The sequence below is a fragment of the Rhamphochromis sp. 'chilingali' genome (assembly GCF_963969265.1).
Source record: "Rhamphochromis sp. 'chilingali' genome assembly, chromosome: 16".
In the NCBI taxonomy this organism is placed as follows: Eukaryota; Metazoa; Chordata; class Actinopteri; order Cichliformes; family Cichlidae; genus Rhamphochromis; species Rhamphochromis sp. 'chilingali'.
In genome coordinates, this window is record NC_137943.1 from 19,655,835 (window position 1) to 19,667,965 (window position 12,131).

General features: G+C 41.2%; 1 protein-coding gene across 1 annotated transcript; it reads left to right on the top strand.

Annotated features, from left to right (window-relative positions):
- The first annotated feature begins 17 nt into the window (after positions 1–17).
- Positions 18–11,817, top strand: LOC308412464 (ankyrin repeat domain-containing protein 13C-like). Its single transcript, XM_080906837.1, has 13 exons — positions 18–817; positions 910–951; positions 2,508–2,612; positions 5,098–5,183; positions 5,405–5,450; positions 5,653–5,719; positions 5,872–6,016; positions 6,119–6,250; positions 6,812–6,973; positions 7,059–7,138; positions 7,282–7,380; positions 10,253–10,353; positions 10,452–11,817. The coding sequence occupies exons 1-13, from the start codon at positions 457–459 to the stop codon at positions 10,580–10,582; spliced, it is 1,557 nt and encodes a 518-aa protein (XP_080762963.1). The 5' UTR covers positions 18–456; the 3' UTR covers positions 10,583–11,817.
- Positions 11,818–12,131: the final 314 nt, after the last annotated feature.

A 12,131-nucleotide genomic window follows, 5' to 3' on the forward strand; every position in this document is an offset into this window, starting at 1 on the left:
AGCAGAGATGTTAGCTGAGGCTCAGTATTGTTGTATCGCCCGATTCTCCTGAATTCAGCCGCAAAGCGTCGATACCGTTTTAAAACCTGCATCCGAGAGACGCGGTAGAAGAGACAACGATGTAGTCGTTTGCTCTTCTTTCTTATTATCCCGATTCATTGTTTGTGTGTGTGGTTTTTTTAATGTTTGTCATTATTTTTTGTTTTCATCGCCGCACCCATAGATAAATCAAACCATATTCATTTTCTTGCAGCTAGCTAACGTGTCCTAGGAACCGCGTACCGCTATTTTAATAACAGAAGCGTTGCGAAAAAGCGTCGCCGTTAGCTCAAAATTTCTAATAGGACTGAGCATTTTTCATATTTGTGGAGTTTTTGCTAATGCCCACTACCATATCGCATCTTCACCATACGTTAGCCTCGTGTGTAGTTCACCAGTTACCGCACGATAGACATCATGACAGGTGAGAAGATACGCACCATGAGAAAGGACCACAAGAAACCGAACAAAAATGACGAGATAATGGACACGTACGATGAGACCTCCAACGGGACTATCTCTAACGGCACCGGTAAGCATTTCAAGTCCAACAAGGCTTTCCAGAAGTCAATCAAAACCTCGGCACAACAACAGCAGCAGCTCAATGCCAACAACATCAACGGTAACTCATCAGTTGTCAGCGACAACAACAAGAACCCAATAATCCTGACCAGTGACGACTTGGAGTTCCCTGTGCATGAATGCGTGTTTAAGGGAGATGTGCGTAGGCTCTCCTCTCTCATCAGGACCCACAGCATCTCCCAGAAGGATGTGCATGGTAAGCTTTCTGCTGTCATGTTTCCATTTCCATTTACAGTGTTTGTGCTAGAGGCTGATATTTACTTGATGTGTTTATTTTATTAATTCCAGGAAACACACCTCTTCACTTGGCTGTCATGTTGGGCCACAAAGGTAATGCTGAACCATAGAGTAGTAAAATGAAATAACCTCATTTTAAAATTGTTATTATTATTATTGCCTTGCACTGGATTAAACAAAATTACCAAGAGCACTCTGAAAAAGTAATCTTCCAGTATCTGCTTAAGCCCAGGAAATTTGACTAAATCTGCCGTGCTCTCCGTGGCCTAACATGGCTTTATTAAAAGAGTATTTTGAATCCTCATTAAAAGCCCCCTTTGAACGCAGCAGTTCCCTATTCCTGTGTTGGAATAGCCCACATACCCTTTGTGCGCATAACCCTGTCTTATCTGACCTCTGCAGAGCAGCGATAACATAATCTTGGTATGACACATTAGTTAGGCTCAGAGAAATCCACATATATCAGTAATTGCATACAAAGAAGCCAATTTATGGGCACAGAGACACAATTTCATTTATGTGTCAATTATAACACAAATTTGACTCAAAGCTCTTTGTAGTCTGTGTACCACGCAAAGTCCTCTAGTCCTGAAACCTTAATTTGATACAGATTAAACTGAACTATTAGAAAAGAATTTGTTTCTTGCCCTGGCGACCATGCAATTAGTGGACAACTCGCTCTACCACCTGAGCCACAGCTGCCCCGTACCTACTTCACTGTTTAACAAAGTGGCTGTCTGATGCCTAGTTTGGCATGCCATCAAATGAAGACAGAACAGCTGCCTCAACTTAATCCAGATGCAGACAGCTGTTTCACAGTCTGCCATTATTTCCTTGCTAGAGCCAAATCTGCCAAGTATAACTGTAGGAATGAGTAAAGTCAAGAGTCTTCATGCACTCCTGTCATTTGAGTAACTGAAGACCAAGTGTACTACTTTTAGTTTTTATGGCAACTCCGCCGACATGCAGGAAATGTTTAGCGTAAGCATGTGTCTGTCTCTAATGTGGCCAGCATTACCATCTGTTTGCTTCTCTCCTGCTCTCTCTGCGCCCATGCACTGTCTTTATAGAAATTACTCTAAATTGAAGCTGCTCTGATGTACACTTTGTTATTTCAGTTGTCAAACAGTGACACAAACACAGCCTGTTATGACTAATATCAACCACATGTCGCTTTCGAGCCATTTTTGAACCTGCTGCTCTCTGCTGTTAAAACCCTGACATTGTAATGGATGAGATTACATTCACATAAGTTAAAGGCAATGGTTGTGGTGTGATTTCAGCACCCACAGCTCTAAACATGTTGTCAGGCCAGCTCACCGATTAAAGCAAACTGTTTTGGGTTTTTTTGGGAGAGGATCCTTAAAGAGAAGCACTTTAGTCAGGAAGTCCACAGAGTGCTGCAGCAGTATACAGCATGAGAAACATTATTGTGGGTAAACCCGTTTTACCAACCCTTCAAATCATGGTCCTGTAAATGAGCGCAATTTGAGCATGTGCAGAACACTATATAGTGGCCTTTTGCAAATATTAAAATTGTTTCTAATAACAATGCATGTAGTGATAGTGCAGCAGTAACAGAACTGTAGAACTAATCACATTTGTCACTCATTGTTTGGTTGTTTTCTTCTCTTTTTCCTCCTTTTCAGAGTGCGCTCTCCTCCTGTTGGCCCATAATGCACCTGTAAAGATAAAAAATGCACAGGGATGGAGTCCTCTAGCAGAAGCCATCAGCTACGGCGACAGGCAAATGAGTAAGCCTAAAACTACTCTGAATAGCTGTAGACTGACTTGAGCTTTTCATATTTGGATCTGTTTGTTGCAATCTCAGTGTCACACCTGCAATCATACACACTCCCTGTTTTGACAGTTAGGCTGAGTTCTGCCTATCTGAGGGTTATATAGATATACAATGTGTTCTTTAGACAGTATTTGTGGGTTATTCAGTCATATCGGTAATTGGGAAGGTGTTCTGTATGAATGTTCATATTGTAGTGGTGTTACTGAACATCAGCTTGATAGCTGCAGTGTTTTGGTTGGATTTTCTTTCCCCACATGCTTTGCACTGGCATCAGGAATCAAATGAGTTACTCTGATTATAGATGAAATCTTAAGTTTCAGAGAACATGTCTACATTAAATGAGGGTTAGATCAGTGTTTCTTTTTTTTTTTTTGACAAATAAAACTTGTGTAATAAGGCTGAAGATGTAGAATTTCTAGCAAATTGTCTCCTCCAGTATTGTCGTAAGGTAATGAGATAAGTGTTAGTATTCAAAGGATCATTTGTTAGTCATGTAAGTGTTTAACCACAACAAGTGCTGTCTGGCCATCCCATCTAAAAAGCTATGGTGGGGATTTTCTCTGAGCACTCACCATCCAGATGGGCTGGAACACTGCCTTAGCAATGGCTTAGTGTTAGCCCCAAGCTTAAAGCTTGCCACTGCCCTGCTTAACGATGCTACCGCTTTTAGGTTCGACATCTAGTGAAATAGGTCAAATGACATGTAAAAGGTCCCAGCTAATGCTTTGGAGATATATTCGCTCCTCTGTCCTTGTAGGTTTTGGGTTAAGTTAGTGCGATTTGTTCAAGCTAAAGTAACATATAAATTGTCTGCTAAAAGGGCTGAATAGTAAATAATTTATTTTAGTTTCTGTAGCTGTGCTGAGCTGCACATTTTTAGTTCTTGCTTTTGGCTCTATAGATGATACGAGTGAGCTATGAGCATCATTTTCTTACACAGCCTGCGACAAAGCGTTTGAGGCCTGGTAGTTTGAATAATGACCCTCAGCCTTGTTAGTATGCGTCTCGGCTCTCTGTGCTTGCTGTGGCAGGCTGTCTTGGGACTGGGACCGGGAGCTTTGCTTTTGAGAAGGTCACATCACTCACAAGGGTGAAGGGGTGGCAGAGGGGCAGAGAGGGGGCCGGGTGCATTTAAACCATGCATAGAAATTCATAATCCAGTGACAAAGGATATTTAGATTTAAATCTTTGGCTAAATTACAGCCGGTGCACAGCTGGTGTTAAAGAGAGACAGAGAGCAAGGAATAATAATGGGGTTTGCCAAATGTCAAGTGTCTATTTGTGTGTGTTATAGCTTGTCACAAAGCACTGCAGTCTTATCATTGGTCATCAGCTTTCACTTTTACACATGTGCCCATCGTGTCAGCAGCTCGCTATCTGGACGTGCGATTATGAACTACCCGAGTGCAGCAGCGTGTGCCTCGTCAGCACTTCTCTCCTCGGTCACGTCTATTTTCTGCCTAATATTTCCCCTGGCTGAAATAACCAAGGATACGTGTGAGATATGCTGAGATATAATTTTTTTTCTTCTTTTTTTTTTTGTGGTTCATTCTGGTATCATTGAGAGGACGCTGGTCAGTTTGTGAGAGGAAGTCGTGCACTTCACGAGCCAACGGGTTACATCAGCCGATCCAAACACGGCTGTGGTGTCTGCACAGTTATATAAATTATATAAAGCTGGGTGGGATTCAGTGTTTTTGTGTTATGTAATAATCTATGAAAATCACACAATTTTAACTGACGCGTTGTGGCAATCAGTGTGTCGGGGTTTGGGTGACAGAGTTCAGTCCTGTGGACTGGTTGTGAAATATGCATATCCTGGCACTCATATCTCCCTCAGCGCGAAAGGTCATCTGAAAATGCTGGAAGAGAGGGTGACCACCATAAAATATTTGTGGCTTGTGCCAATACTCATGCTTTAGGGGTTTAAAAATGTATTAATAACATGCACTCAGCAGCTCCTGTTAAAATGCACAGTTGTGACTTTAGATCGGGGTCAAACATAAGGCCAGGTGGCCAGAATCGGCCTGGCAAAGACTCCAGTCTGGCCCACTGGCAGGCTGAAAATGTGAAGGAGGGCATACATTTTGGGGACCTTTAACTTTATTTTTATATGTTTTACAGTCTTGGTAAAGATAGCCTTATGACCATTCATGCAAACCAGAGGAATTAAGTAATAGCTGAACAATGAAATCATTTAGAAAAACTGAGACATGCTGTTAAAATTGCCACTGCTTTTTCTTATATTAAGATATTTCAGGGGTTTAATGTGTAGCTAAACATCTTTACGCTGACAGAAAGGACAGTTTCGCCTGCCCGGCCCACTTAAGATCACAGAGGCCTGTATGTGGCACACAATGTAAAAAATGAGTTTGAAAGTCATACCACATTTTTATAATACACATCCATTATGATCCATCCCTGTTGTCTCCCCCCAGTCACAGCAATACTGCGGAAACTAAAGCAGCAGTCGAGGGAGAGTGTGGAGGACAAGAGGCCAAAATTACTCAAAGCTCTCAGAGAGGTGAGACTCATTTAAACACTGTGATGACAAACTCAGGTTTTCCACTGACATCGTTAAACCTTTAGTCCCATAAAGTTTGAAAAACCTTCTCTGTATTGATTTGGTTAAATGTCTGCTGATTACCCGTGAGCATGCAATATCAAGTGATGATGCACGTATAATCTGAACTTTCTGTTATGTTGTGCGTTGACCTTTTGATGTGTTTGAATGCTTTGGTGCAGCTCGGTGACTTTTATCTGGAGCTGCACTGGGACTTTCAGAGCTGGGGTGAGTTTTAACTTTCACACAAATGTGAAATTTTCTGCAACATATTCTCACACACAGCTACAGCGTGTAATAGTTTGAGGCTGCTCTTGATTTTTAAATCCTTTGAAAATTTCCGGAGCTGTAACCTCACCCAAAACCCTCCATTAAGTGCGAACACAGCAGGAAGTCACTATTGAATAAATGCACGTCTCATCTGTTGTAGTGCCTTTATTGTCCCGGATGCTGCCATCCGATGCCTGTAAAATCTACAAGCAGGGCATCAATATCAGGTAAGATATAAATACTAGCTAAAGTCTGCCCCCATCTACACCACTGTGTGTTTAATGTAGCATGTTTCCTATTGAGGTCGAGAACTTCTTTTAGCTCTGAAAAGTAGGACGTAACTATCTTCACACACTCTTCCTCCTCTCTCTTGATTTAGACTTGACACCACTCTCATAGACTTCACCGATATGAAATGTCAGCGCGGCGATCTTAGCTTCATTTTCAACGGCGATGCCGCACCGTCCCAGTCCTTTGTGGTTCTGGACAATGAAGCAAAAGTGTACCAAAGAATACACCACGAGGTAACTGGGGGGGCATAAGGAGATCTCTGTTTCACATCATGTTATCAGAAAGATGTGAAAGAAATGAACAGCAAGAAGTTGACTCAGTGTTTTTGCCCCAAGGAGTCAGAGATGGAGACAGAAGAGGAGGTGGATATTCTGATGAGCAGCGACGTCTACTCTGCAACCCTTTCTACCAAGTCCATCACTTTCTCCCGTAGTCAGATCGGCTGGCTCTTCAGAGAGGATAAAACAGTAAGGCTTATTTCACAGTATGGTTAAAGCAAAAGCCAGAGGGGCCGATGGCGCGATATGGCAGCCTCGCTTCTGTCAGTCTGCCCCAGGGCAGCTGTGGCTACAACTGTAGCTTGCCTCCACCAGTGTATGAATGTGAGAGTGAATGAATAGTGGTATTGTAAAGCGCTTTGGGTGCCTTGAAAAGCGCTATATAAATCCAATCCATTAAAAGAAATGGGACAACATTAGGAGGAAGAAGGGGGGAAAAAACATATTAAAGGAACTTTGGGGTTTTTAAGCACCGGGACCTTTCCCATTTTACAAAAACAGTTGCCTCGAGGCGTTTTATAGTGTAAGGTTAAAAATCCTACAGTATTCTGGAGAAAACTGAGCAACCACATTACAACAGTGGGAAATAAACATACTTAGCCCTTAGGTTTTACCTCATGACCCCTTGAAGGCATCACAAGCCTCACTTTGATCCTCCATACAGCCTGTGCAGCACATCCCAAGTTTGAAATTTTGTTTTTACTGCTGTTGCATTGGAAGTATGGCACCATCTGTTTGTTTCCTGTACAGGAGAGAGTTGGAAACTTCCTGGCTGACTTCTATGCAGTGAACGGTCTGGTGCTGGAGTCAAGGAAACGGCGGGAGCACCTAAGTGAAGAAGACATCCTGAGGAACAAAGCCATCATGGAGAGCTTAAGTAAAGGAGGCAGCATCAGTGAGCAGAGTTTTGAGGTGAGAAGGAAAGAATTCAGGGCCGTGGCTTCATCCGCCAGCGGTGAATGGTGCTAACACTGACGGATGTTTTTCTGCCCTCCAGCCCGTGAGAAGGCAGTCCCTCACAGCTCCAGCACCCAATACAATTTCATGGGAGGAGTACATAACCGCGGAGCACGGAAAGTAAGCACCTTGTGTTTTCTACGATGTCATCAGTCCTCACTGTAATTAGGAATTTATTCAGGGCAGGTAGAAGAAAATATGTATAACTGCTGAGTGTGAAATAACATCTTTTTGTGTTCGTCTGTGCCTCTTCTCACCTTCAGGCCACCTCATCTTGGCAGAGAGCTTGTTTGTAAGGAAAGCAAGAAGAACTTCAAAGCTACTGTAGCCATGAGCCAGGATTTCCCTCTAGGCATTGAGTCGTAAGTACATCCCTTGCTCCTTAGATCTATTTGCGAAGCTTTCTGTGCAGATTGAGCCTGGGTGGATACACTTGGGATACTAGAAAAGGGTAGTGCAGAGATGAGATGAATCACATCAGATAATTGGGCCAGGTAGACAAAAGGGCTTCAACTGGTTGTGGGAGAGAGCCACTGATGAGAAGATTACAAAATTCAAACACTCCCCCACCTTCACCACCCTCACCAAAAATGTTCTTTTGCTCAGCTTGGCCACCATGGGAACCCGGCACGGTTTGTTTGAAGTTAAAATTTCTTATTCGCTTCTTTTCATGCCTTACTGTATGCACCTGTAACCTTGGAGCTGCAAGGCTTTCGTGTGTCGAGACTTGTTCTCAGAGTCGGGCCAAATGATGGGCCTGGCTGATAAGAGTTTTTCAGTTTTAAATCTTTTTTTTTTATATATATATATATATATATATTTTAAACCTTGTTTTTTTCCAAGAGTTGATAATAAATTTTGGAAAAGATTTTTCCCCAAAAAATATTTTATCTGACTTGGTTAAGTCAGTGTAGGTTCTTCTTTTTAGTCTGTGAAACTTTCACGTCTCATTCAAGAGGCTTAATTAGCTCTAAAGCCACTGATGGGAGGCTCCCAGGTATTTAACAGGTGTTGGGGTTTGTCCTGAGGATTGTTGTCCCTCTACTAATCATGCAAGTGTTCAGATGAGCCAAGGTGTGAATCCTTGATAAACTGTTTTGTATGTGTCAGGAAATTCTTCAGGAACTCTTTGGAATCATCTTAATCCCAAAGATACTTTATTGTCTTTGGGATGTAATGAACAAAACCATCCTTTCAGTGCATTGCATGTTTGTGCATCAGAAAGTTGGCTTTTAATTCCATCATCAATCAACTACATGTTTCATGTCTAAGAAGCACTGGTTTCAGTGTTATTGCTGCACGTTCCCAGCTCCCCCCCCCTTCTGTTCTGGTTTTGTTTGCGGTCACAAGTAGTCTTTTGGCGACTGTGTACGAAAGAACTAATAAAAAAAGATCCAGCACTTTAAAAGATCATTTCACGTTGCCCTCATTTGGGATTCAGGCGGGATGTGGCTCGGGTTTAAATATTACGGGAACTTAGTAAAGGCAATAAATTGCTTTATCTTGTCTACTGAATGAACCTTAATGGAGACAGCAATAAAAACCTCTCTTTATCAGAGCTAATGTTTTTTTAATGTAATTTTTCCCCTTTGCATATTTTTCTTTGTAATGTTTAATATGCTATGTTTAGTATTTGATCGTTTTCGGTTTTAATGTCATAATGACCCAAAATAGACAGTGCTCTAGTTGTTGATGATAAATAATATAATTTGTACGATAAACCTTTTGCACTTCTTGCATCATTTCCAGCCTTGGTGCTGGTAGTTCCCCAGCCCGCTTACCTTTCACTCTAAACTGCATGTGTGTGTGATTTGTGTGATTGATGAAATAAAACACTGGACTATTTTCTTGTGAATCGGTTTGGGGGTTCACAGAAACTGATTTATTATCATCACGGGCAGCCATCAGTGTCACTCCAGTGTTTTAGGTTTAACTTTTACATGAAAGGCAGTTTTAGTCATGAAAGCGAAAAGACCTGGACGGCTAACTTGTAGCTACCGCCACACATGGAAGTGAGGTAAAGTTGATATGTGCATGAATGAATGAAGGGGTAAATAAAATGGGAGCGTTTACTACCTGTTAAATTGTGTTATATTATCGTGCGTTTGTCCTAAAAATGAGTTAGTATGCACAAATAACTTCCTGAGTCTGGAAGTCTAACATTCCTTAGACTTCAGCACAAAAAAGTACTTCACAGAAATTAAAGCCAGGCCGATGTAGAATTTTTAAGGCTGATAGTTTGTAATAAAAAAATCCGATATATAGGACGATATTTTTTTTATATTTCTTTCAGACATTAAACACAAAGCATTCTATTATTTTTATTTATTTATTTATTTTTTATTAGTCCTTACTAAGATAAAATGACAAGATAAGAAGATTATTGCGACAAGTCATGGATTTCTCGTCTTGCCAACAGGGAAGTTGCAGAAGGCCCTCTAGTGGAGAAACTATGAAACATCAACACTCATAGCATGCTTAAAGGTTATTTCTCCCGCCTTCCCTTTACTTTTTAAATGCCGATCACGGCATATCGGCAGATAGCCGGTATCAACTATCCTCTTGTTATTTATGTGTTATATGAAACTATATAATATATGGAAATTGTTAACCTGAAATATAAAGTCCATAAATATATAAGATCTTTAAATTTTTGTGTTCATTTTACAGGATTACCTTTCTTGTTCATACTGGCATCACTTTGTTGTTTTTAAATTTATTTAAGTGATCTAGTTTCAGCTCGGGTGTAATCAAAGGGTCATTTAGAGCTAATGCTGATGCTGGAATAGTTTCATTTAGACAAAGCAAGTGAATATTTCTTTTAAAGGGGAAATGTTCTTTCCTTAGAATGCCGCTTAGGAGCGCGACGCAAAGACTGCAACTTTGAAATGACGAAGAAATCTTGTATCAGCAGGCGAAGTTATTACAGCAAACCAGGCAAAATCTGCCTTTCATATGACATCGTGATCAAATGTGAATCTGTCTGTTATGAATAATAAATTCAGAGGATCACCACTTAGAATGACTTGAAAGTGTGTGTGTGTGTGTGTGTGTGTGTGTGTGTGTGTGTGTGTGTGTGTGTGTGTGTGCTGAAGGTCGAGTGGAGAAAGTGGCTGAACCTCTACCAAGATTTGCAATTCAGTCAAAATCTCGAATTGCATTGAATCCGTTTTAATTTTTTATTTATTTTTGTAAGAATTTGTGAGGTTCTGATTTACTCTCTTCTGCTTCCAGATTACTGAATGTGTTGGAGGTCATAGCTCCGTTCAAGCACTTCAACAAACTCAGAGAGTTTGTCCAGATGAAACTTCCGCCTGGTTTTCCTGTCAAACTCGGTATGTGAAGCGACCTGTCGTTGCATTCCTGTGAGTAGATGAGTTTCAGGAGCAGGATCACCAATAACCTTTTTTTGCGTGTGTTTCCTGCCTCACAGACATCCCCGTCTTCCCCACGATCACAGCGACCGTCACCTTTCAGGAATTCCGTTACGACGAATTCGAAGAGTCCATTTTCTTCATCCCCGCCGATTACAAAGAAGATCCCAGTCGTTTCCCAGACCTCTGATCTGTAAACGGGGATATGGCCAGCAAGTTTGGGAGTGCAGACAAAAAAAGGAATATTGTGTTGTTTTATTCTGTATTTATTAGCTGTGAAAAGGAAGGGGCGGGTGGGGGCCGGTCTTAGTGATCAGTTGCTCTGTTGGCTGATGGATCCAAAGCAAATCAATGCAAGCAGGTGTTAGAGCGCCACCTCACATGTAGATGCTTCGGGAGCCGTTTTTGTGAAATCGATGATAGCTTTCATTGTACTCGCTGTTCAACAGAGCAGTTAAACCCACTGCTCCATGCTGCTGTTCTCTACTCTGAAAGCTGTCAGACTTCATCGTCACTATTTAAATATTTCCCCTCATCTTCAAGGACAGAGAACTGACTTCCCATTCTTGAAAGTGCACTGACACCCTCGTTTGTAAATAATTCACGTCTGTACTTCACAACAAAAAGAATAGCAGATATAGCTATATCCTCAAACTGTGCTTAATATTCATTTATATATTATCTATAATATATAGAGAGAGATGGACTCAAATGAGTAACACTGTGTAGCAATACATTTCCGGTACTTAAGAATGTTTTTAACCAGCTGGGATAAGGTTTAGCATTAAAGAAGACCTCCATTGTTACAGTACGATATCCGAGCCTTTTCCCTGCGCAGGGACGCAGTCTCCTGCATCTTCAGGTTAGCTCATGTTACCTCTCGGCTGTCTCTCCATGTCTGTCGTGATCGTATGTGCTCAGTGTGTGAGTGAGTAACTGTACTGTACCAGGGGTTGTTGTGTGTACGTTTGTGAATGGGAGAAGCCAGGTGAGATATCAGGTAAACTGTTCTTAGTTTAACACTGCACTGATAAGAAGTATATTTAAGGCATGCTCTGGCTGTGTTGGCCTCCTGGATCACATGCTTCTTTAAAGGTATATTCTCTGTTCTACTACCTGCTGGCTGGCTGGTACTTAAGGAGAAACTGGAAATTAGAACACTGACTCTTAGAAAATGTTTTAGTGCTTATAAATTCTCCTTGATTGTTGTCTGCATATGATTATCTTTTTATATATATATCTATATGTATACATATATAAATGCAAGTAGAGGGAACTAAGCTGTGAAGTTGATCGTTGCTGGATCTCTCAACTCTCCAGATAAGACATTATCTGATCCATTGAGCTGTCTGGCTTCAGCTAATATGTACTGCAACCATACCTACTTCACTTCCCTTTAAATAAAGCACCAGCATCATCTTTCAACTGACTGCGTGTTTGTAATAAAAATTTTATGAGGCTTCCAGAGGGGTGGACAAATATTTTGATATATTGGGGATTCTTATCGCTTCAGTGGGTATTTTAGGTCAAATCTGGCGATGCTTCAAGACAATATTGTAGTCTGTTTATTAAAGAGGTGAGGCTAAGAAGGGAGAGCTGGTTTTATCCCAAGATACTAAAGATGATAAAATTTCCCCTGATTTATCGTCAGTGTGTGAAGACGCAATAAACTAGCAGAGCACTGTCCGTTTGGCTTCAGTGTTTAGTGCAGACATTGGAAAATAAAACTCGTCATTTTA

Coding starts and splice junctions, on each gene's coding strand:
- LOC308412464 (XM_080906837.1), top strand. CDS start 457: ATGACAGGTGAGAAGATACGCACCATGAGAAAGGACCACAAGAAACCG. Junction 6,251..6,811: donor TCTTCAGAGAGGATAAAACA/GTAAGGCTTATT, acceptor TTTCCTGTACAG/GAGAGAGTTGGAAACTTCCT. Junction 6,974..7,058: donor TCAGTGAGCAGAGTTTTGAG/GTGAGAAGGAAA, acceptor TCTGCCCTCCAG/CCCGTGAGAAGGCAGTCCCT.